This window comes from Nyctibius grandis, chromosome 12, assembly GCF_013368605.1.
Source record: "Nyctibius grandis isolate bNycGra1 chromosome 12, bNycGra1.pri, whole genome shotgun sequence".
Lineage (NCBI taxonomy): Eukaryota > Metazoa > Chordata > Aves > Nyctibiiformes > Nyctibiidae > Nyctibius > Nyctibius grandis.
Genome location: NC_090669.1, coordinates 10,163,616 through 10,189,377, shown reverse-complemented (window position 1 = coordinate 10,189,377; position 25,762 = coordinate 10,163,616). Strand labels below are relative to the sequence as shown.

General features: G+C 46.1%; 1 protein-coding gene and 1 long non-coding RNA gene across 7 annotated transcripts in view; one reads left to right on the top strand and one right to left on the bottom strand.

Annotated features, from left to right (window-relative positions):
* Positions 1 to 748: 748 nt before the first annotated feature.
* On the bottom strand, positions 749 to 8,634 carry PLEKHF1 (pleckstrin homology and FYVE domain containing 1). Its single transcript, XM_068411206.1, has 2 exons — positions 8,562 to 8,634; positions 749 to 3,096 (listed from the first exon to the last, which is right to left on the bottom strand). The coding sequence occupies exon 2, from the start codon at positions 3,082 to 3,084 to the stop codon at positions 2,263 to 2,265; it is 822 nt and encodes a 273-aa protein (XP_068267307.1). The 5' UTR covers positions 3,085 to 3,096; positions 8,562 to 8,634; the 3' UTR covers positions 749 to 2,262.
* A 358-nt stretch (positions 8,635 to 8,992) lies between these two features.
* LOC137669163 (uncharacterized) overlaps positions 8,993 to 25,762 on the top strand; it is a 45,033-nt gene continuing 28,263 nt past the window's right edge. For 5 of the 6 annotated variants that reach the window (XR_011049061.1, XR_011049064.1, XR_011049062.1 and 2 more), the window contains exons 1-3: positions 8,993 to 9,409; positions 10,249 to 10,386; positions 13,227 to 13,370. This is a non-coding gene — a long non-coding RNA (uncharacterized lncRNA). Of the gene's footprint in view, positions 9,410 to 9,830; positions 9,960 to 10,248; positions 10,387 to 13,226; positions 13,371 to 25,762 lie in introns of all 6 variants that reach the window. The other variant, XR_011049065.1, reaches the window with a different exon arrangement.

Below are 25,762 nucleotides of genomic sequence, written 5' to 3'. Positions count from 1 at the left end.
ACAAGACGGCATTTGTTAGCAGCGTGCCTGTCCTTCATTAGTGGATAAAACCAGTTCATAGCTCTTTCGGGGCTGGTAATAGTAAGACCTTTGGACACACAAAGAAAAACTGATCTCTAAGAGAACTAAGGAGTAGGTTCAAAACTGGAATACATTTCTGGAGCCAGTTGCTAGGAAGAAACTGGGAGTTTCGCCTCAGGAGCAGGGAACGAGAACGCCAGCTATGGACGCGGATTCAGCAGCTGGGCTATTTTTGGCTTGTGAACTGTTCTAATGGCTGTTTATTTTTAAGGTCATTTTCTGTTTGCATAGCATATACACCCTTCTGGTGGGTGGGAGGCATTGTAAAAACAATCACTGCTGCACAGAGCTATGAACTAAGCTTGGAGAGGGATGGAAAAAACAGAACTCGGTGTACTTATTGCTTTAAAACCCAAAAACATCTGCTTAGGTCGTAAGGTTTGTTGACACACTCTAAGCTGTGCCCCCACCGGAAAAATACCGTTTCAATTAATACAGACTACTGCTGGGGATTGCAAAAGACTTGGGAAAACTCGCTCAGACGATAACATGGTATAAATAGAAAGGAAGCATCAGATTTGGCAATTTTTTTTCACTCACGCTTACCTTCAAGCAGTAAATAGAAACCCCGAGCATTCACCCCACGGCTGAGGAGTCAGAACTCATGCGGGCCAACTGGGCCTGAATCCCGGCTCTTGTTTAAGACTCTTGTTAAATACCAACACGCTTTATTGTCATATTTTCCTGGCTTCTTCCTGTTGGCCATATCTTTATTCACACACAGTCAAGTGATACAAATTCATTGGAACAGTGGCAGTTTACAAAAGACAGTAATAGTGACTACTTTGAACTCAGATTTAAAAAAACCCAAAGTCTGGCCATCTGGCAAGCAATGCACTGTTTGGAACAGGTCATGGTAAGGAAACGGTTTATAACATTGGCAGTGTACTCCCAACCATGTTCCTTTTCCAGAGCACAAAATACACAATACAAAAATATACTGAAAGTAATAATGGAGTTTGTAGAAATGTCTGCTGCAAAACAATTGCTGTTGTCTGATTTTCAGTATATTTGCTCCCATGCTATATTATGATAGAATACTTGAATAAACACACTTTAGTCCTAACTTAATTTGAACTTTAAAGGTGATCTCAAGTTAACTGTAAAGTCTTGGGCTCCAATCCTGGAGGTACATAAAGGACCTTAACTTTGGACTCGTGACTGACAGCCACGAGGTGAGCCCACAAGTGAGCATTCAATGCCTTGGGCTCCTGCTCGGGAGGGAAGCAGAAGTTGAAGTGCTGTACTTCACGGGATCTTAATTTGGGGCATTTTCCTGGATTTTTCAAGACTTTTAACAAGTCTTCCCTGGGCTATCCTTTCACCTGATAGGCTTGAGTTCATCAAGTTGCTGGTAATCTGGTGGAACGGCCTGTTTCTGAGATCTGGGGCTCTGCACTTAGTTGAGTCAACTGTGGTAAGTCTCTCCTGCCTTATATCACTCCTCTGTATAATTTTACTTATCCCTTTCCCCTCTCCTTCCTTCCTCCTGGCCTGGTACCACCAAAATGGCCTCTTTCCATGCAAGAGAGCTGGATGCTTCAGCGCTTTGCTAGGGCTGCTTACACTGAGCCTTGTACGAGCTCCCTTCCATCAGAGCACCATTTCCATAGTGTTTCAAAAGCTGAGAGACCTGGGTGTAGAAACGGAAGCCCGTGCCAACCTTACCGTGCAGCGATGAGCAGCTATCCCCTGAGGCTGGCACGCTTGCAATGAGAATCTCTGACGTAGATGCAATGCTCGTGGAAAACAGCATCCGGAGCGCCCCTCGCCGCGACAGAGGAATGCACCGCTAGCAGGCAAGCGTGTTTGACTCCAGGGTTTCTTGCTCCTTTTTCTCCCAAGAGCCAATCTCAAAACATTTGAGAAAAGTCAGTATTGCTCTGTTTTTGCAGACGGGAAGACTAAGGCACTGAAGGGTGAACTTGTTTGGCCAAGGCTGATCCGCCGGTCTCTGTGCCAGTCCATGCTCTTCGCTGAGCTGTTGCTCTCTGTGCTTGTGTTGTATGAGACATATTCTCAGAGGGGTAACCCCATCTCTGCTCCCTATGCAGACACCACACACAGGGGCTAAGATCTGCCTTCCTAGGCATGGCCTCCAGAGAAAACATCAAGAAGGACATGCATTGGAGGCCAGAAGTTGGCTTCCCAATGTCTAAATGCCACCACCTCCTAAGGAGGTCAGCTATGGAAAGATGACCAGGATACTTCTGAGGTATAAAACTCAGTGTCTGCTGGCCACTGGTCAGCTTTGTCGTCGTCAGACTTGTCGCTGTCATCGCCACTGGAGGGTTCGTAGCCTGGGATGGCAGAGCAGATAGGCTCCGTCTGCCTGCGATCTGCCTCCGCCTCCTTCTTCTTTTCTGCCAGCAGCTGCCTGTAGCACAGGTTGCAGACCCTCAGGGGCTTGGGGGACAGCCGAGGCATCAGGAACCTCTGCCTGGAGCAGTCTGCACAGACGACAAAGCCGCACTTGCGGCAGTGGTGCCTTCGGGTGAGCGTGGAGAACTTGGTCTGTGTGCAGCGCATGCAGATGTCCGTCGCCTTGTCTGGGATCCAGGGGGCCGCGTGCTCGGTGGAGGGCTGCCGGCCCGTCTTCGTCAGCAGGTGCCTGATGCACTCCTCCAGATGGCTGATCCACTCCTTCCTCTCCGTCAGGGAGGCCGCGGAAACCACAAAGGACTTCTTGGAGGTTTTAATCATCCAGCGGTTCTTCATCTGTAAGGTGTCTGGCAGCGTCTCCAAAGTGACATCTTCAAGGGGAATGATGTGCTGGGAATTGTACTTCCTTTTGTTGATGACTATGCTGCCGTAGACGAGGATGTCGTTGAAAAGGAAGAATATGCGAGGCTTTGGTTTCTTGCGGCATTCTTTGGTTAAAATCCCTTCTCCTAAAAGGACCCTTCCTGGCACGGCTAAGGGCTGCCCAGAAGCTCCAAAGCAGTTTTCCACAGCAGCAATGCGCTGGCTGTTGATCTCAGTGTTTGCAAGGTGGTCCACCATCTCCAGCTCGCTCTGAAGAGAGGAAAATAAAGAGGGAAGTGGTGAAGCTGCAAATATCTGCACCGGGGTGAGGCCGAGTAGCGACCGTATGCACAGGTGAGACGCTCCTAATGCAACCTGAGGTTACGAGTGATCTCCTTACCACTCTTCACTTTAGTTTGTTACCTTTTTGAATTAGTTTTTCAAACTTTCTGACCCCACTTTGCAACAGCCTGGTCTATACTGGGATAATTCAGTTTGTGGCAATGGGAGTCCTTGAAGGCAGAGCCAGCTCTCCTGTTACAGCTGTGCTTTTTACCTGTCTAACTGCAGGCCCATAGTAAAGGAAGCCAGCTGGTCTGAACCCACTTTTATGCAGGTATAAGTACTTGCTCAGGAGTTACTGTACTGTGACAGCTGAAGGGTACCAGGACCCCCCTTTTCTGTCCCTGTTGGTGCTGGTAGCAGGGAGTGCAGCTGCAGCAGGGAGCTAACTGATGCTGGGCTGGACGCAGGCTCTGGGAGGAGATCTGTGCTCTTGGGAGCAAGCCTCCCGATTCTGACTGCACGCCCATTTTCTTAAGGATGAGTTGCAGGCACACGCACACCACAACACCATTTTGGGCCAGAGCTGAGGCAGGAACAAACCAGAGTGTGGCATCACCTCTGTTCCCACGGGTCTTCCCTGCGTGACAAAAAGGGGGGGGGGGAGAAAAAAGCACCCGCTATGTGAATAAACCCACACAAGCCAAGCCCCTCCTCCATCACCTCAGCTATGCTGGGGCTGCTGGTGCTTCCAGTTAGAAGACACATCATTCTGAAAATAGTCTGATCTCTACTGAAGGGGAAGTGGAAGGCAGCATGCTCATCCCTCCCCACACCTCCGCGCCCTCCTTCTCACACAGGCTGGGGTTTCGATAGTCTGTTGGGTTTTTTTTTAATAGAAAAACCTAGATAAGGGTAACTCTGAAGCGAAAGTAGATGTTTTGCTATTGGTAGTTGGCGGTAAGGAAAGCGCTCTGTGCTGTAAGTTCAATTTTTCATTGCACGTAGCCCCTCCTGCACTGAAGGGTGCTGCCCAGGGCCGGCCGGCCACGGGAATGTGAGTCATTTCCTTCTGCAGCGAGGTAGCTCAGCCATCACGAGGCGGCTCCCACATCACAGGGATGTGTGTCGCCCCGGGTGCTGGTAGCGGTTCATTGAATCACTAATGCAGAGCTGCTCTCCACCATTTTCCCTGTCTCCTTCTCCTGAGTCCCTGCAGCCTGGAGGCTGGAGGGGACAGGGAAGGGGAGGAGGACAATGTGCCTGGTTCTGTGTGTTTGGGACAATGATGATTTACATTCTTCCCTTGCCCTTCACCCCAAATCACCCCTTCGGTATGCCAGACGGGAAACCACAGAGCCACTGCTCGAGGCTGCTGCATGCTGCTTATGTCTCGCCTGGGCTATTTGACAAAAACTGGTCAATTCCTCCGAGTCCAGAATTTTCTAATCTAGAGCAGGATGGGTGTCCTGCACAAAGCTAAGGTGCTGGCTTAGCTCTGGGAGACCTGCATGAAGCGACCTACCCTGCAGAAACAGCTTTCACCAAGAAGTGTTGTGTGGCCAGTACTCCTGAAGAGCTGGCTTCCTCGGGGCCTCCCCTGAGCTACCAAAAGGATCCCAAGGCCTCTGACTTGCTTCTGGAAGGACATGTATCTTCAGGGCCTTGAAGCACCAGGACAGATTTGATGGAGCTGGACGGTGTCACACATATCCAGCCATGTGTGTGCTCTTCAGCACGGAGGGCAATCCACAATTAACTGCAGTGCTCGGAGCAGGGCCCGTGCTGCAGCCAGCTGGGGTGTGATGCCACGAGCAGCGGCTGAAGCAATGCCCCAGCCAACCTGCCGTTTCAGGAGGGACACACAGAAGTTGTACGAAGGGATCTGTTACTTGCTGTCAGGAGAGGAGAAAGGCTCCATTCCCCTCCTGGATCTGCCCGCCTGTGTGGACCCATGGAGCTGCTCGGCTGCAAGACATACATTCAAATCTATTCTGAATTACAATGCAGCATGTGTTTTTTCCCCTCTTAAATACATAAATCAGTCTGAAGAACAAAGAAGCAGGGCAAACTGCAGTCTACAACTGAACACCAAAGTTCCTGACTTTGAATACCTGGAATTATACCTCTCCTGGATGTGGTCTCTTGGGGTTTCTTACCAATCCTTGGATGAGGAGCTTTTGAGTGAAAGAGCAAGATGAGCACAGAAAATAATAAAGGAAAAAGGAAAAACTGAAATTAAAGCTTGGGAAGTTTGACGTGGAAAGACCGTGAACGCAACAAAATACTGTCAAGAATTTTTGGCACCAGCAACACCAAGTGGGATAAACCAAAGCAGTTAATTCTACTCCTACCAGTCTCACTTCCTCATGTTTCTGGGCTATGGAGCCCCAGCTCTTAGCCTGCTTACTTTTATGTATTTTAGAAGCATTGTCCAGTCTCTCCAGTGAGTGTGGTACTTAAGCAAACTCTATTTCTAGGGATCTCCGTGTACCAGATCCCAGTGGAAATGAAAATGTTTTGTCAGATATAAAGATTGTGCCTGCAAAGAGCTTGGAAACATAAGCTCATTTTCAAAGAGGAGTGCAAGCCCTGCTGCCATGAAAGCTTTAGCTGTTGTATTGATTTGGGCTCCTGTGTAGGCCAGAATGCTCTTGGACTTGCTGCTTGGAGCAAAGGGAGAAGGGGCTGGACACAGTCCTGCAATGTGGAAGAAATGCAAGTGAGCTCTCATTACACATCACACTTCCACGTGCAGGGTATGTCCTTATTCATCTAGCCTCTGGTTTGTTAACTACTTAAAATGCCATGAGTAAACCAAAGACAAGCTAACTCTGTTCTGGGAAAATCTTTCCTGCTAAGACTAAAAGTTTCAGCTGCTGCTCTGGCCCTGGGGACTTCCTGAAGGAGTTTTCCTGGGGATGCAAAATCAGAGTGTTTTTCTTCCATCTCTCTCCCCTGAGGCAGAAAAAAACTTGAGAACAGCACAAACACATGCTAAGCAGTAAAAAAAAATAGGGAGGGTGGGATTCACATCACCTCGCTTTAGACTTGACAACTAACTCTGTCCCTCCACGCGCTCCCTTTTCAGCTGGGGGGAGAAGCAGCCATCTGCAGAGGGTGACTCGCCGCATCCCACCACACACGAGATCAATCCTGCCCCAAGTTCTAGAGAGTGCTCAGCTTGAGTAACCACATACAAACTGATTTCATGTTAATCTTGTGACTCACTGCAAACAACAGTTTGGCTTTGGAAAGTAAATACTATGTGAATTTGGTAAAAACAGATAGCTGTGAGTGGCGTTATGGTCTCCTTTACTGGGAGCCTCTCCCTTTGGAACAACTGAGATGAGGTATAAAAATGAGGATATAAATTCTAATCTATTTGATTCATTTTGGTAAATATTTTTTTCTCTTTATTCAAGTTTGCTCTGTGAGGTCAGCAGGGTCACAGTGGTTATTACCAAGTGACACGTGCACGTGCATCACGTGCGGCAGGAGCGTACGCAGTTGCGATGAGGGTGGGAAGGTGTACTTTACTGGCGTGCTACTTTTCACAGGAGTTTCTGGCCTGGCAAAGTTTGGGGTTGTTTATTTCATCATGATCTGTTGGGTCTGCATGTGATCAAATATTATGCAGTGAATATATAATTCAGTGAATACAACTGATAGTCAAAGGAAAAAAAATACTATTTGGCACTCCACTGCAGAAGTAAGCAGCCACGTCTTTTAACAATGAGTGCTTGTTCACTTGGGATTATAAACAGCCATGTTGATGCATGCCAGGCAGAGCATTTCAACTTAAGCTCCTGGGTCAGCGAGTCTGGAGTATGTTTTTCAAGTCTGTATGTATCTGAGGCCCAGGCGTAGCAATGTAGTGAGCTGCTCTACCTGATTCTTCTGTTCTTGCTGTCAAACAGAACTGACGGTCGTGGTATCCATTGCTTACCTCATGCATACCACATGCAGGGGTACGTGAGTATCGGCTCACTGAGATCTGTCTGCTGAGGTCTGCCAGCAGAAAATGCCCTAAGCCTCATCTCTCTGCAGCTTGCTCTTATTGCCCTCTCTGCTTTGCTCAGCTGAGAAGTCTCTCCTGGAGTTAGGGCTGACATAAGCTCTTCCTTGCCAAGCACAGTAAGCAGAACATAGCCACCTTTTAGCCAGAGCAGGCATTTAGAGCAAGAAAAACATAGTTCCTCTCCTTTTCCTGCCAGAGGGGATTCCAGCTTGCCTCTCCCTCTTTCCGGGTATGCTGTAACTGCTGGGCTACTGAGGGCAAAGGGGGCAGGCTCTGGCAATCCCCTCCAGCCATGCCTGCGAGGAGACTGATTCAGTACATGAACGTTTTGGGACTGACTGATACATCAGGCCTTTCATTGAGGAATGCCACCAGTCCCAGTGGGATATGGACTAACCGAGCTACTGAGCTTCTTGCCACTGTTGCTCAGCATGCCCAGGGCTCCTGGCACGTAGGGCCAGAGCAAGGGGACAGCTGAGCAGTGACTTTTGAGGAGCTCAGACTGATGCTACCAAAACCAGCAGTTTTGGGCTGGTAGCCCAAGCTCAGCTGTGGCTCTTGCACGTGCCACCCAGGCTCAGAGGCATCCAAGCAGCCTTGTATGGAGGGAAGGAGAACCTGAAACTCAAGGATGAGCCTCACCCCCTCCCTCTCCCCGGCCGTCTGTCCCTGCACACATCCTCAGGCAGTGCAGCGAGGCGGTGCTCCACGGCACCTCCTGATCCCCGCTCTGCCGCTCATCAGCGTCAGCCTGTGAGCGGCCATGGAAGAGGTCACCATAAGGAGCTGTCGGGCATTGGGGCTGGAGGTGGCAGGACCAACACAACAGCATTTGGTTACAGGCTCAGGCTGGACACGCGCTCCTGACAAATGACACACGCGGGCCCGCCAAGGGAAGAGATGAACTCTCCGTCTCCGCCCGTGCCTGGCCGCCCGTGTGCCTTTCAGAAGAGCTGTATGGCCGAAGGCGGGGATCCCACCCGCCACTGAGCAGCAGCAGCAACTTCTGTGGTTTGGGACATGGTCAAACGTGGTGAGTTAAGAGCCCCTTCTGAAGACAATCAGTAAATCGTCACTGTAACCGCCGTTCAGGCCGTGCACCGGCACCGGGCTGCTGCAGGGCGCCAGGCGGTGGTTCGGTGCTGACCGGCGCCTCGTGAGCGGGGCACCGCACACGCGCCACGGGAGACCCGCGGGTGGGCGCAGGTGCCAGGCGGGCAGGGCGCACCGCTGGGCCGAGCCCTCCCGGGGGCGAGCACGGCCCCCCCAGCCCTCTCTCCACCGCTCCCCTCCCGCCGCACCGGCCCGGCAGCGGAAACCCTCCACTCTTCCAAAACTCTCCCGCTCCGCACAAGGTGCCCGCCGGGCCGGGCCGGGCCGGGCCGGGCCGGGCTAGGCCCGCCCCTCCCCGCAGCCCCGCTCGGCCCCGTACCTCCGGGAAAGGCCTCGGCCGCCTCCGGCGAGCGCTCCCCAGACGCTCCGCGTTAGGCGGCTCCGCTCCGCCGCCGGGACAGGCTGCGTGCCCGTGGGCGGGGCTGCGCTCCCGCGGCCCCGCCCGCCCCCGCGCCCGACGGCCAATGGGCGGCCGCTCGGGCCTAGCGCGCTGCGAGGGGCCGCGCCCCCTCGCTGGACGGCTGCCAATGGCCAAGCGGGGCAGGCGGCGGAGAGCGGGACAGGCGGCGGAGGGCGGGGCAGGCGGCGGAGGGCGGGGCAGGCGGCGGAGGGCGGGGCAGGCGGCGGAGGGCGGGGCAGGCGGCGGAGGGCGGGGCAGGCGGCGGAGGGCGGGGCGGGGCACCGCCAGGGGGCGCCGGAGCGCGGCCTCACCGCCGCGGGGCGGGGCGGGCAGTCAGGCAGTCGGTGAGTCGCGCGGCTGAGGGCGGGCGCGCGCTGGAGCTGCTGCTCCTCATCGCGCCGTTCCCCGTTCGTCGTTCCCCGGGGCTGCCTCGCAGGGCCCGCGGCCTCCAGCGCTTGTGAGCGGGCCGGCCCGGGCCGTGCGGCCCTTCAGGCGCTTTTGTGCCTTCCCCGCCGCCTCTGCTCAGCCGGCCCCTGTCAGCGCTGGGGCTGGCGCCCGTCTGTGCCTCCTCGGCTGCTGCCTGTGCCGCGCGCCACCGAGCACCCCCCGCCTGTCACTGCCGTGAGGGTGAGCGGAGGCCACGACCGTCCCTCTGTGGCCGCTGTGGGCACCCCAGGCCGGAGCCGTGGGTGAGCCGAGCTCTGGTCCTTGCCTGGTGCTGTAAAACAATCCCCAGGTACCCCGGCCTGCGCTGATGTATAATTCAGGTGCTTGCTCACTTTCTGTAATAGCTTTTCTATTGTTAATGGGAACTGATGGACCTGTCAAGGTATTAGAAACGTTTTTTTTTCCCCAGGTTTTCGTTTTCTTTGGTAATAATAATGTGGGCTGGGAAGCTTATGGTGTGCTTCAGAGCTAAAGTGCTTGGGCAGTCACGAGAGTTTCCACAAGACCTCGTTTCTTCATACGTTTTGAGCCAGATGAGCAGATGAATGAGGACGTGGATTAAGTTAATTGCAGTTGGTGGTTCCCTGGCAGTGTGTGAGGGAGGGTTACAGAGAGGGCCATCGCGTCGTCAACAGACTTCTGAAAATCTGGGAGATGTGAGCTCATCACAGAGGGCAGGCTGCTGGGCTGAGCAGTGATTTTCAAGTTATTTCTCAGGCTTTATTATTTCCATCCTTGCAGGAGAGCAGGACTGAGTGGTCTGGCAGTGGTAGGAGGAGCAGAACCTTTGCAGACTAGTTCTCGCAACTGGGAGCTGTTCTGTGTTGAGCGTGGACACCAGCTGTGCCTGTCCTGGCTGCCTTGTGAGAGGTGTTGTGGGTCTGGGGAGGTCTGCCCAGCTTAAAAATTCATCCTCAATAAAATGCCTTTTTTTTACATAAAGCTAACTGTAAATATACAAAGTGCTGAACTATATGTGTCAGAGTTTGTCTTAGCTGCCAGAATAATTCACATCTAACCAGCTACAGATTTTTACTCTGAAACTGTTTTTTTTCCCTGTGTGCTAAAATTATTCTGAATTTGCTCTCATGTTAACCTAGTCAGTCTTTACCACTGAGATGTAGTACTTTGACTCATTTTTCTTGTTGTTTCTCAATAGGCTCACCTGGGCAGTAATCATTACGTGTCAGCCAAACACAGCATTGGGTTAGCCAAACAGCCTGGGATTTGAACATTATTTCTACTTTCTCCCTCTTCAGTCAGAAGCGGAGGTGTGTTCAGGCAACTGCTGCACCAGGTGAGAGGAGCCTCAAGGTACACACTGGGCGTGCAGTCAGTACTAACCAGCTGCACTTGAGAACTGACTTTCGGTTGGTTGGTTGGTTGTTTTGGAAACTGTTACATCCTTGTTTGAACGCCTTGTTGGGATACAAACTCAGAGTTTAACCAGTGACCTTAAGAGCTATTTGATAGGCAGGCTTAGGAGCTCTTTTTTCCTGGCTGTAAAAGCAAAACATTTTTGGGACAACTTGGAAAAGCTGCAGCCCAAATTGCTAGCTTTTAAAGTCTCTTTACCTTGCTTCAGTTGCATTATCTGATCTATTGCCTCTAGCATTTTCTCCAAAACCACTTGTTTCTCAGTAGCAGAAGTATCTTGCCCAACTGGGATGCAATAATTTCAAAGCAAGTAAAGGAAACTGCAGCTGCTCAGCTGAGTCAGCCAAAGGTAAGCTCTGCAGGGGAGAAAATGGCTTTTTATTATATTCTAGTGGCAAAATTACTACAACAGCCTGCAGAAAAAGATTAGATTATAATAGTAACAAAAACATCTGTTAAATTCTGAGCTCAGTGTATGTTTAGTGCATGTTTTTAAAAAAAACAGACATTTGATAAAATTATTTTGAATAAAACTCAATACTGAGGTTCAGTTTGGGATGTTAGGAACCCACTACGATCGTAGGATAGACAGTGGTTTTAACTAATTAACTACATGGGGCATTCTATCAGTGGACAAGACAGCTTTTAGCTATGGAGACTTTATTGAATTGAGCTTGGAATACTCTTATTACTTAATGAGTGAGTAAGTCAACGTGTGTTCATTACACAGGTTACTTGTAAGCATGAATAATCTCTGTCCTATGCTCTGTGAGAGTGCAGTGTGCATGGAGAGATGAATGTTTGTCTGGTCTGGCTCATGGTGGATTCAGCTAATCAGCCTATTTTAGAAATGTATGAATTGCCGTGATTGATTTGTGTCTCTGAAGCCCTACTGGCATCATTTGCGTGCTTTAGAAATTAGGTGCTTCCAAGTCTGGCAGTGCAGAAGTCAGAGCCCTACTCGGCGCCGTCAGTAAAGACTGAAACTTCAGAACGTCAGTTTCCAAAATAGCACTAGTCCACGTGTGTTGGAACCGCTGCCAGACAAACCCATGTCAGAGGGTCATTGTGTCCTCAGGGCTTCTCTCGGCCCACATGCGGGAAGTTACCCGCTTCTTGAGTTGTTCCTGGGAGCCTGGCTGCAAAACGATTGTCAGAGTGATGGAAGTATTCCCGAAATCAACCTTGAGACCTGCTTGCTCTTCTGCCTTTCACATAAGGAAGCAGTACACAATCAATGTGCTTTTGGTTTTACCGTGGCATTGCTGTGATTTGCATGTGCACAGCACTTTATTCTAAGGACCTTGAAGCACAGCATAAATTCTAATAACTGTGTGAGGGTTTGTACCCTCCTCACAGAGAGTAAAACTGAAGCTTGGAGAGTTACATGTGGTCATATGCAGCTTGATCACTGAAATAGGAATAGTGGGTGATTTGCTATTGTTTTCAGCAGCAACAGGCTCTGGCTCAGTGAATCGCTTGGGAGGCTGAGAAACAGCCCCTGGAACTCCTGACTCAGGGCCCTGTGTGCCTCACTGCCGGGTCATGTCCCAGCTCAGAAGTCTCAGTGATCATGGCAAAAGCTGTCATGTGCAAGGAGCATAAACCCACTCATGTTTGCAGATTCTAAAGTTGCAAGTTTGCATCGTAAGAGCCTTTGTGTTTGTTGCACCTTGCCCTTCCCTCCTCAGACCTTCAGCCCTGTTCTCCTGGTCATATATGTGCAGTGCTGTCCATGGCCTTTAGGCAGAGTTGGAACTGAAGTCTTGAACAACCAATAATGACCAAGCAGGTAAACAGCAGAGGCTAATTTTAAATACTATGCAAAATATGTAATAAGTATTTGCTCTTGGGTGGGTTCTAGGAAAAAGAAAGAAAGGGGGAGTGTTCTCCCCGGTAAAAAAAGATGTGTGGTTGTTAGCACTACGAGAAGGGTTTCAAACCCATGTTTTCATTAGGCTGTATGCTGGTGTTTGTGTTAAGCTTTAGCAATTGTCTGTGGATCTCAGTGCTGTGAAGGCAGAAGGTGTTTTGCATGTTCCATCTTAATTTTCAGTGATAAATGGCAGTGGTGAAACATACAGTGGGAGAGAGGAATGCTAGGGGTTTCCTTGCTAAGCCAATTGCAGTTTTAATAGCTTGTTCTCTTCACAGTGGTCTGTAACTGTAATCACAGAAGTGGTTAGCAGATCTGATCCAAAGCTTGGTAAGAGTTTTAATTTCTGTTTTGGATCAGCATGTAATAAGTAGTTCCATTTATATCCCCCTTCTTAACTGTAAAATACTCAGGGTATTTTGTCACTGAAATGTTCTTTAGATGATGTCATCAGTGTGTACCATTCTGCAAGATAGAGTATGCTGTGAGCAGGAGACGTGATAAAACTTGAAACCTAAAGCCGTGAGCAAACCAAATACACTGATTTACGCTCGTGGGGTCAAGTGGAGAGTGTGCAGGAGTGTGGTGGATGTCAGGAGGGCAGACTGGACCTCTGACACTTGAGGGTGTGAAGTGGTGAGCAGGAAGCTGCTGCCACCAGAACTGTGGATGCGCCTTGCCTTGCAGTGCTGGAACACTCCCACTGTCCCATGCTGGCAGCCCTTTCCCTGCCTCCGTAGCTGAAAAGTGAGTAGCTCCAAGCAAGAAAAGACTTGTATTGTTTCAGTGGAAAAGGTTGTGTGTTTTTATTTTTAATCCAGGTTACCTAGTCTCATTTTTTTCAGGTTGTATCACTAACCCCTGCTTTCTTTCATCCTTAACAGCATGAGCTTCGTGTTTGATTTCTGAGTGGACTGATCAAGTGGTCGGTCGCCGTTAGTCTCCGGGTTGCACCCAAGAACTGCCCGGTACAAGGACATACAACAAGGAAAGCTCAGAATTTTGTTCTCTTCAGAGGAGCGAGACGGGTGAGTACACACTGACAAACAAGCAGTAGGTTTGGCATGCTGCCCGGCAACTATTTCTGAGCAGTGTTCCCTGGTAATGGGAGCAGGTTCTAGTTGAAATATGAAAGGGAAAGGTGAGAAAGAAGTGAGGTAAGAGTATGAAATGCCAGAACTGTGAGAAGGTGCAGGTATTCAGTGCAGAGAGGGGTGTAATATTAAAGGAAAAACATAGGAAATTAATGTAGAAAAAAGAGATATGTCTAAAAAAGCTGCTGAAAGCATTTTGCACCATGCTGTGAGAGAGTACTGCATATTTTGGGCTCAGCCTTCCTTCCAGAATAACATAATTCTGTGCATGTTTTTCATCTGTACTCTTTTCCTGCTATTGCTGTTCTATTTAAACAGTGATCTCATGTTCAGTGTGCTTTTATTGCACAAGATAAATCATGGTGAACGATTAGGTATTTCAAACACTAAACTTAGGTAGATTAGGCATTTCAAATATTAAAGTGAGGAAAAAGCACAGAGAATAAGAGTGTGATAATCATCAGTTAATTTAAAAAGATGTAAATGTGTTCACCTATGATTGAGTGATTAGTAAAAGACACATAAAAGAGTTTCATTCATAAACTCTGCTTTGCTCGTGGATATAGCTTCTATTTATGTGAAGAACATGCTTTGGTCTCTTTCCTTTGGAACTGCTGCCCAGGCTGAGCGTGTGTGTTGCTCAGAAAGGAAAAATCGCCTCTTTGTAAGGGACCTGTGCCTTGCCCCACATCAATGCCTTTTGTGCAGGAAGGCATCTGCTGCGATTGCCTGGGGAAGTTTTATGCATTGAGTGCATATTGCAGAGAGCTCTGTGAAAGGGGAAGGAAAGAAAAAGGAAATCCTTGTTTCCTTTCATCTTCTTCAAATGGAAGGGAAAATAGAAAGGCGGTGTGTTTTTTTTCAAGGTGTTCTGCTGACATCCTGGAAACCAAGAGAGCAAACCTCAGCTTGGCTGGGATCCCCATCCATTGGCATGCTGGATCTTTAAATGGAGAGGTGCTGAGCTGAAGGAGGAATCATGGGGATTTCTTACCAAGTGGAAGAGGTTTATTGGCTTTTAGAGAGTGTATTGCTGCTGGGCTGTACGAGGTATGAGATGTGACATAGGCTAGGGCACAGAGGATGTGTGAAGGATCACACCTTAATTTGAAATGTAAAAATTGCTGCCTGCTTGAGAAGCCAGAGGGATTTTGTGTAATAGGTGTGTGGTGGGCTGTTGAGGGACATCTGAAGGAGGAGTTGAGGATTCTGCTCTGTACTTCAGCTCAAGCTGCGCAAAAATTGTCTACATGGATGTCATATCATCCTGCCTTTTTGGGAGTAGAAGGAACTTGCAAGAGTTAATGTTTCGCTGAGATTTCCCTCTTACTGGTATACTGAAATATGCAGGAAGCTTTGGTTTTTGTTTTCTGTTGTTTTTTTTTTCTTTTTTTTTTTTCTTTGTATGTAACATTTCTTCTCTAACCTCAACCCTGAAGAGCAGTTTTGGGGAGGCAGGGAAGGGCACTGCAGTTTGGCTCTGTACCATTTGGGCTGTTTGAATTCACTAGCTTGGGAGCCCCCACAAACGCCTCAGGCCGTGTACCTCCTCATGCACTCAACTTGGGAGAATCTCTTACCGCTACTGCATGCATTAGCCTTCATTAATACAATTAGCATAATAGCAATTGGATTCATTATTCCCTACAAAAAGATGAAGCCAGTAATACATATCTCAGAATCAAATTCCACAGCGCCTTGTTTTGCAATTGATTTATTTTGGAGTTGTTTGCTCTTTATATCCTCCCATCTCCTAGAAAAAAGCAAGCCACTTAATTGTAAAACTGGTTGGGTCAAAGAAATGCACGGAGATGATCTTTCACGCGTGCTGAATAGGTGAATTGATCTATGGGACCCATACAGCTCAGCCAGCCACTCAACAGTCAAAACTGCGAACTTCATCTTCTTCAAGCACGAAAGCTACTTAGTTTCCCCATGTTGAAGACTTTTTATAATAGCAATAAGACAACTCTAGAGAGAACCATCTAATATTAACTCCAGGGAGTAATCGTCTAATCACAATCTGGGGGTGATTTGAAGCACTCATCTGGACCGAATGCCTCACAACACCCCAGGAGTGGTTTTATTGCATGATAGCAGTACCCCATTGAGCCTTATTGCTTAATTAAAAACAAATTTCCAAGTAATTTTTTTGCCTTTCCATAAAAACACAGTAGTGCATGGCATGTATAAAACATCCATTAAATGATGGTAGATGCAAATTTACATTGTGAGATACAATCTGTTTCTTTACCACTTGGGGTTGAAGTTAAATGTAAAACCATTTCCTATAATCTGTGCACTGCTGTGTTTAGAGAGGAATAAATATGGGAAAGAGAGGTTCATTGTAGGATGCATTGTTTTTATTAAGTGATATGTTTGGTCTCCTTACAAAGGAGTTCAAATTCTCGTCCATCTTGCGGACACAGTAGTCAATCAACAGTGTAGCCTTTTCTGCTTCCTCTTGGAGGTTTCCTGAGCTTGCCGTCACTTCAGTGCAGCTCTTCAATAGGAATTCGGTATTTCTGTCTGGGATTTCCATTTTTGTCTAAGCAGAGAGAGCACAAACAGTGCAGGTGATGTATTTGGGATACATCTAGCATGCTATACAAGTGCTGCCTGTGTGTCCTTTGTGGGTTTTGTAGTCTAATGCAGATTAAACCGGGTAGATGGACAGTACAGCCACTTCTGGTGGTTTTGCTGCAGTGCTGACCTCTGCCTGCACTGGGTGCCTGGCTGAGATGTCTCCACCTCCTGCAGTTTGAGTGGGACCACTGCTACAGCTGTGGCTGCTCTGCAAGGGACCCAGATTGCAGACGGGAAGAGTATGAAAGTCCTTTTTGTTAATGTTAAGGGGTTGTCCTGCCTCAGCATCCCAACCCACAACTCCCCTACACCTTTACAGACTGCTTTCATAGCCCCAAAGTGATTCCCAAATGTAGTACTCCTCTGAGGACTTTGACTATTGTTCATATATTACAGGTGAAGGAAGCAAATCCAAGTCTTTAAGTGATTGTCCAAAAATCATACAGGGAGTGCTAGAGACACTGCTCAGAAATGCTGGCAACCAAAGCTGTAATTAGGCTTTTGGCCCTAGCACTGAAGTAAACGGGGGGGGAAAAAGGGGTCCATATGACATTTTCTTCAGATTGATTGCTCGGGGTGCCTTTAGTGGAGATAAGCTTGCAAGTACAATTTTTTTAAATAAAAGCTGAGAATTAGTAGTGACTATTATTATAGCTGTTCCACATGCCGAAAACTTGTGGTACCTACAAGCTCTGGATAGAGGATGACTCTTGTGTTAGTCTCACGTGCTGTGGGCTCCACTCAGTGTTACACACATCCTTCTGGTTTTCCCCATCAAATGGTGGTTCCCCAAGGACTGCTGGGAGCTGAAGCCACATGTGAATATCTACTGCTGATAGCAGGTTGCAGCATTCAGGGTTATAGAGGCAGCATGCTTTGTCCCATATTTAGATTTTGTAAAAAATAAATTCTTTTTTTGTTTGGTGAACCACTTTGCTAGCATGTTTTGCTGACTTAATTTTTAATGCCCTGTTAGAGAGATGTTAAGTGTTGTGGTGGAGGATTTGTTATAAAGAGGTTATGGCATTGTACTAAGGAAATGAATGAGAGTAAATCTAGTCGCCTGCTTCTGCTACCTGAGATCAGTCTGAAAGAGTGGCAAAAAGAATAATTAAGTCTGTGCATTTAAAACAGTTCTGTAGTAACTTGGGACATTGCCAGGTCAGGAAAGGACATGAAAGGACCTGACAGTGTTCTTGAACAATAACCATTTTTACCTGAAAGATCTCTGCTGGCTTTATTAGGAATGCCATTATCTTGCTTTGATGTGACTCTCTAGGACTGGCTGGTCATACAGCTGACACAGAGCAAGCAGCCAACAAAGGAAAGCCCTAATAAGCTTTAATACCTTTAGTGAAGAGTTTCTCTTCCCTCACATGTATATCATTTTACAGAGGCTCTTTTCATCTTAATGTATCATGGAGATGGCTGTATGCAGCAGGACAAGCACACACTGTTGGCTAAGGGGCAGCGTTTAGCAGACTTGCTGTCAGATTTGACCGGCCCTGTCCTACGGCTCAGCGTGGAGCTGCAGAGGGGTCAGCAATGCTCCTTGCCTGCCCTGTCTGTGGAGCAGCTGCCACAGCACTGCTACAGCCTGGCTGCATCTGCAGGGCAGTGGGTGGGAGCTGCCCTGGAGCAGGGCCTGAGGGAGCAGCCATGGTACAGCATCTCCCACTGGTTTGGGTTATTTTTTTGGCAAGTAGGTTTTGAAGCAGGACAGGGGGTTTATTGACATTCAACAGAGTGACAAAAACCAGCCATGCCCTGCGTTGTGGCAGCCAGTCACACTGGGCAGCGGTGTACTACTGGAGTGGGCAAAGGCGTGCCTCAGTCACATCAAATGCGTCGTGGCTTACTCTGAGTGACTGCAGCAGTGCTGAAGGGTTTGCAGAGTACAAACCTAGCCTATTCTTTCATCTGAGCACACATTTTTAAGCTTTAGGACGCAGGGTAAACATGATATTATATCTACATTTATTTCACCTTTTAACAAGATGAGTTAAGAGTTGATGGTTCTGCGACATGTATGACTTCCTTTAAGAGTATACCCTTTCCTGAAGGCAGTGAAAAGTGTGATATTTTAGCAGTTGGAAATGCCTGATTTTATTTTGACAAGGTAGGCAGTTCGGAAAATATATTTGCAGTAAGGAAAATTCAGTTGTTATGGAAACATCTGAGAAAGGCAGCTGACATAGGGTAAGGCGTGCACCAGATTAGCAGTACACATAGATGCAGTAAAAAGGCAAGTTCACGTAAGGTAATGGAGCAGTTTCTAGGCACGGTCTGCTTCATGGGTGTGTTTTTCTGTCAGAACAGGAGGAAAAAAAAATCACACTAAAACTGTGAGCATGTGGCTCCATCTTCTGGCACCAAAGCAAAATGTGTTGCTCTGAGCACGGAGGTGGGATTTCTATAGCATTTTTATGTTAGCTGCCACAAAAGCAACAACAAAACTAACAGCAACAATAATAATAAATTAAAATACTTGTGCCTCAGAGCCAAGCCACAAGTTATTAATGTAGTTTTCCTGAAGCTACAAACCAGTCTGCTGCATGGGAAGAAAACTGTCTTTTGAAACATTCTCTTAAGTGTGTAGCCCCAAAAGTGGCTTGTCTTCCAAACCACAACACCGCTCTCCTACACGAAAACAATGTTTGATCAGAGTGGACTGTACCAGTGAAGCTTGATGCCTGTGTAGGTGCTAGTATTGTCTCCTGCTTGTAGCTGTAGGATGTTTTTCCTTGTTTTCCCCCACCCCAACAAAATCTTCGGCAAAGTAGCTAAAATTCATGATAGATCTTCATGGAAACGCTAGCTGGGTAGAAGTAGGAATGAACGGTCCTTTGAGGTAGTCTGCCAGAAGTCAAAAGAGAACAAAGCAGTTTTATCACTTCAGCAAACAGTGAATGTTGCTACAGTGCATATTGCGCATGCTTAATTGAGCTTGATTACTCAATCTGTTCGTCTTAGTTAGTAACTCATTTTGTTTTAAACAGAAGTCATTGTTCAAAACCAGACAATGTTATCATTCTCTGGGTAAGCCTTGGCTTTTCTAAGTAATACTAAATAATTGCCCCATCTTTCTTGCTTTAAAAAAAACCCACACCACCAACACAAAAAAAAACAGAAACAAAGGTAATTAGCTTGATGCCATGCTGTCCTAAAGCTGTTGTTCACCAGTCATAGGTATTGGAGGTGTTGCATTGTAAATGCAAAATTAAAAATATGGATCTTGTGTTTTACTTATTTTACTCCCATGTACGTATGTAAGTATGTCTCTCTTCCCCACCCCCCCGGATACTGAGCCTAGGATATAAGGGACCCTATATTCTTTGTATGAAGCATTAGTTTTCAGTCCAAACTACTGCATGGCAGAACTGTGAGAATGAAGGTGAGGGAACATAAATTTAATGGCCCCACTGCTGCTGCCCATACCTGTGCCACTCTACCACTAACATGAGTGGTAAGTATTTGCATGCAGCACTTATCCGTGGGGAGGGCTCTGTGCAGACCTGCTTGGAAAAAGTACGTTCGTGTCAGTCCAGCTCCTGTATGGCAGGGAATTGTATCACAAAAATCATTCCTAAAGTAAGCACTGGCCGGGGTTTCTCATCATGGCTGCAGCAGCAAGGCTGTGGATCAAAACCAAAGGTAGGACTAGCCTTTACTCTTCAGTGTGATGCTTTTAAGGCCCCACACAGAGGGAAGCATTTGAAATGGCCACAGGCTGTCCTGATATAATACAATTGCGTCCTCCATGGCTTCATTTAGCATTTCTAACCTGTCCCTGCAGCCAGAGTGCATTGGACTTCCCCTTGGCACTACCTGAGGTTTCCTCTTGAGGCTGCCTCCAATTCCTACGATCTTTTTTTTTTTTTTTTTCCCCCCTCTCTATATTTAACCTTCAGCTTTATCCTGTTTCATTTCACTGGTGATTCCAAGCTTTGATTTCTAGGGTCTGTGGCTCTCTCCATATCCTGTGGATTATTCTAAAGGGATTTACTCACCTTTCTCAAAGATGTCACAAGGGTAGCACCTTTCACTGGCACTAACAGTAAATAAATACTACAGACCTCTTTTATTAGGAAGTACAAACCCACAACAAATCCCGCCTGGAGTGTGTTTGATAAATCAGATCTTTTGCAGACATCTGGAGATTGTGTTTGCACATCCCCAGCCGGCTTGTTTTGTAGTCATTGTTACATAATTCAGGTTAATGTTGTTGCCACTTTTTACTTGCTAAAACACATGTGGTGCTTTATTGCTGAAAAAAGTGGCTGCCTTGGAACAGAAGTTCTTTTAAAACCCTTCTTGGAAGTTTGCTGTTTGGAGAAACAAATGTCAAATCAATTGTCCTAGCTCTGAACTGCCATTCTGAAAATGCAGCTGTGAAAAGAGATTACTTGGGTACCGTGGTGAGGAGCGCATAAGAATCTAGATTGAGAATTATGTAGCAATAGAGACCTAGAATAACAAGTGGCATAACCAAACTTTTACCTTTTCCTGCAAAGATCTGCTTAAAAAATACTAGATCCCAAGCGAGAATGCTCACACCAAGTTTTAAATCTTGTTTGAATTTTTATAGCTGTTATAATGTCTCATATATAACCTTGGAACTAGGGTCTCGTAACAGAAATGCTGAGTCCCTTGAGTATTGCCTCACAAAAAGGAGTTGCTGTAATAGGCTACAATTCTGAGACAAGTTTGCAAGGCTGGCTTATGTCTGCATATCATCACTCAATGGGTCTAAGCTGGGCTCTTCACATTATTTGAGGGTATTTGTGTGTACATGATCAGCCGTATGCAGCTGTTCCAGTAATGTCAGCCTTCTAAGTATAACAGGCACAATCCAGCATATCCTTATCCACTGAAATGTTGCCACAGGGAGAGGCTTGGAGCTTGGACGCGCTGTCATGAAAAGTAAAGAAGAGCTTATTTTCTTTTTTTCTGTCCTTATTCTTCTCTATTTCTGCGCAGAAGAAATGGAAGTTCCCAAGGAGCCTGGGCTGCAGAAGGATTCCACGTGCCAGTGCTCTTTTCCCTCTCATTATCATACACTTGCAATCAAACTCTAATTTTTGAAATAAAAAACCTGCAGGGTTCTTTATTGGGACTATTAAACCTTCAATCTTCATTATTTAGGACGGCTACTTACCTTTTACTCAATGAAGCCATAATGCAACTGCTCCTATAAAAACTATCGAAATGGCTACTGTGGCAGTGAGTAGATTTTCCTCCGTGTAAAATAATCCTCTGTGAGTGAGACATAACTATCATTTACATTAATTAGGCAGCCATATAATGGGGTGCTCAATAGCTATTACATCATTTAAATTCTTCAGTGAGCACCTCAGCCACCCAAGAACTATTCAGCTGAACATTTCTGAGTCCATAATTTTGAAATAATCCTTTAGAGGAAGAATACGTGTGGCAGAGTGTTGCAGACAATTTCACCAAAAAAAATCATTTTATTCAGATTTATGGGATTATTTTAACATTTACAAGAAGTGCATAATCCTATTTTTCCTGCCCTCCCAGAATAACAGTGCTATTAAGTGGAATCTATTTTGGGGCTGATATTGCATGTACATGAGAGGATGGCTAAGGAGCTGTAGTCAGAGGTCTGCATTGGCAGCTGGACTCGCATACACAGCAAGCACGTTTCCCTAAACATTCTGTTACAAGCCAGGGCCCTGGAGCCACATGGCTAAGGTGAGAAGCCCTGACTCACGGACAAGTGAGTGCAGTCATGCTTGAGGTTTTGTTTTTGAAGTCTTTACTTTTGCCTTTAACAAGCATATGAGGACTGTAGCACTATATTCAGTTTTGGTTATTGATTTAAAATTTGTGAGGTCAAGCCAAAGTCCTTTGGCATTTCTGGTAATATCATACTTCCCAGAAACTATTACAACTATAACATTACTATTATAATTAATGTTCTAATTATATGATTATATATTTTTGTATATTTTAAAATTAGTGTCTCAGTCAAAAGTTTGCACATATGTCATGAGGCTAGCAGCTCATTCTGGGAGCTGAAATAAATAAGGCTGAATTTATTAACTAATACACCAGGAAGAGATTTCTATTAACTGGCCTCTCCTTCAAATCTTTAATGTGCTGTTCAGCTGCCTGTAGAAGGTCATGGTTATTAGAAGATTGGTCAGTGCCTGAAAGTATATGAAAATAACATGTTTTAAATCAGTGTTGTTTGGGAATAGTTAGGTGCTATGGGAATAGTTCCCAGCAGAATGAAAAAAAGAAATAGCCTAGAAATAGTCTGGGGAGCAGGTCAGGGTAGACCATAACGTTTAGGTTGTGCCTTTTCCTTCAGTATCCTGGTTGAAAGATATGTGGCTTTGAGCAACCTGGTCTAGTGGAAGATGTTCCTGCCCATGGCAGGGGTGTTGGAACTAGGTGATCTTTAATGTCCCTTCCAACCCAAACCATTCTATGATTCTATGTTATTTCAGTCAATTGTATACTCAGTTTTTTTCTTTCATAATGGTTATAAGGTACTGTACCTTTTCTGACTAATACAATACCACAAAGCAGCAGAGAGCTCCCTTAACAGGGAGAGCTCTTAATTCAGTATTAAATGTTGCTGGGTTCTCTGTAGTTCTCTGTAATCCCTGTCCAACAGACAGCATGTGCAGAGCTAGGTGTCAAAACCCATCTGTAGGTGGAGCACCAGGTACTGTTTGTTCTGCAGCCCAGGAGGGTTGTGTTTGCCAGGTATAACTGCTCCTCTCAGCAGCAGTGGATGCTTGATCCTCTATTTTTCACATTTGCTCATTCATTTAATTAAACCAGTACATGGAGGGAGATTTCTGCCTTATGAAAAGAATACATTTTCATCACACGCTGTAGGGAAGGTGGCTCAGAATTGGACTTAGTTGCCATAGGAATGACAGAATTAAGGAAGGGGAGCTTGAGACAAAGGTGGGTCAAACCTCTGTGAAATTCCATGGAATTGGCCATTGTTGATGTATCATTTGACCTGGTACATAGGACCATGGTCTGGTGAATGTTGTAGCATGACAAGCTTTGTAAATCCAGTTTTTGTTTGTCTAGCAAGATGAATGAAGGTGAGCATTTGTTATATAGGTCAACTAATGTGCTTTACTCACCAAGGCCTCGCATGCTAGCGAGCTCACCTGGGGTGCAAGAAGGCAGAACAGCTGGGGTAAGAGGCACAGCTGACAAGGGTTAGTCTTTCAAAGTACTCAGGTGTTTTCCATATCAAGAGAGCTTGTTCAGAGGTTTGGTGTTGCCGAAGAGGCCAGTTGGGCATTTGCCTCAGCTGTGATGGTGCAGGAGACTGGCCTGATATAGCTGGTACTGGGGACTTTTTGTTCTGCCAGTACTGCTCAAACCTCACATGGTGTGTAGGCTGAAGAAGATGGGGCTGTTAGAACCAGAAAGAAGAGCTCATAGATTGCTGAAGCCTTCTACTTGCATCATGTATGTTAAGGTCACTGTGGAGGCAAAGGGAGATTAATGAGGGAAGTTGCAGTGTGTGCTGAGGGAGGAGTACAAACAGCAGGAGCTAGGAATTAGCCATCCCGCAGTGTGACGGTGTCAGTGACTGCAGCAGGAATGATGAGGTAACCAGAACTTTTTATTAGTTAGAAAACCTGTCTGTGTGTATTTTTGGGACTTGTAACTGGGGAATGGGCACATACTGCTCTGGTAAGGGGCTGAGAAATTGCCCTGTTTAGATAAAAGCAGTGCTGCCCTGGTTTTGAGAAGACACTGCTCCTGTTTCCTGCAAACATGCTGCTGATACAGAGGAGCAAGATGGTGTCTCAGGTCTAATGCAGTACAGTGGGTCCTGCCGGACATCACAGCTATGGTTTAAGTGAATTTTAAAAGGAGTAGAAGGAGGTATAGAAAAAAGAAATGAACTGTTCTGGTTATATGAGGCAAAGGATTCTATTTAAGAAAGGAGTTATAAGCAAAGATGCAAGTTATTTGATGGCAAACTTGTCAGTAGCTCTGTGGTGTGTGCTGGTTCTTTGGCATATGAACAGCAACAGAAACACCTGGCAGAGTGTGGGCTTGAGCTGCTGTAAGAGCTCTGTCACAAGCTCAGTGTTTCCCAGTCACGCTGTCCGATGCCCAAGGACACAATTTTCCTTGGAAAGTGAAAAATTTTGATAATTTTTAGATGGTATGCTGTGGCTTCTGTTCACTTCTCGAGGACTGCTTCATATTTATTTGTAGAATGTTAAAGGTTATCTCTAAATCTTTTACAGAAGCTTTATAAATACCAGAAGTAAAGAAAAAGTGCCGATGTGGAGGAGGACCAATAGCCTCCAGCTGGTTAGTGTGTGACATGTGCAGTCTGTAGCAAAATTGGAGTCTCTGTTTCCCTAGAAAAGTGGAAGCCTGCAGATGATGCACAGGATTACCAGTGTCACACCAATGAATACCTGCAGCTTTTCTTTGCAGGATTTTTTTCCCCTACCAAACTGATTCTCCTTCCCTCTATTATTTAGTCTGAACTCTGACTCACTCTTTTTTTTTTTTATTTCTGAACATTTTCTCACCCTGTGCCATTTTTTGATCTATTAGAAAACACCACCAATGTCTGCAGTCAAGGTTTCTAAACCTACGATTTGCAAATTATGGTGAAAATAGCTAAGCCAAGTTTGCCTACCTTTTATGTACACACCTCAGAGCAAGAAGCTTCCTTTTCCAGATCATAGCAGCCTGGCATAGCCATATCCTCTCCTTTTCTTTTGCCATTCAACAGGGACATTGTTCTAGTAAAAATACTAGTCGCCCTTGCTGGGACTTCTTTGCAAAATGTAGCTACTTATTAAGGACTATGTGTTACTGTTCCAAATTATTTTAAGGTTTGTTTAACAAGAGTTGCTTGATCAAAGGTTCTAAGAGGCTTAGAAATGATTTCTAATCTCTTGCATTGACACAAGTCTTCCTAGCTCTGAAATATTAAAGTGGACAAAGAGGGTCTGCCAGAGGGATGGACTTGTCCAAGACTTGATACTTCATTAAAAAAGGCTCTGGTCCAGATCAGAATTTTATGCTCTTAGGCTTCTCTAAAACATTGGGTGGCTTGAATATATAACGTTAACATTAGCTATGTGCTGCTGTGATTTCAGTGATTTAATATGAGTTTCCCAAGAAGAGTCCCAGAAGGTTTTGGGGTCCGTTTCCATTGTATTGCTGTATGATCAATCTTTTAGAGGAAGTATAAAAACCCCCTCAAATAGAAAATTCAGTGTGTTTTCTTGGATGTGACTTGGCTTTAACTTCAAGCATTTCCTACAATGAATTATTTTGAGTTTTTAGACAGAAATTATGGGGGTTTTTTGTTTGTTTTCCCATTCTTGCTTAAATGTTCAAAATTCAGTAACTGGATTGTTTACAGTTGTTTTGGTTCAGATTGGTTATAAATATATGTCTTTGTATATATTATTTATACATAGTAATAGGAAAGCAGAAATGTGTGTAATGTAGTGAGACAGTATATTGTTCATTGTTCCCTGGTTAGCCTTTTCTTCAGTGAGAGTGTAGGTAAAAAAATCATTATGAAAAACGTGTCTCTGCTGCATGCAATTCAGAGTTGAACATAAGGAGGAAGAGGCGTGTTAAGAGACAGCTGTGATTAGTTCTCCAATTTTCTAATATTAAATCCATTAAGTATTTACTGTCTCATCTAATGATGAGATGGGGAATGGGCATGAATCAGCAGGGGAGGACTGGTGAGC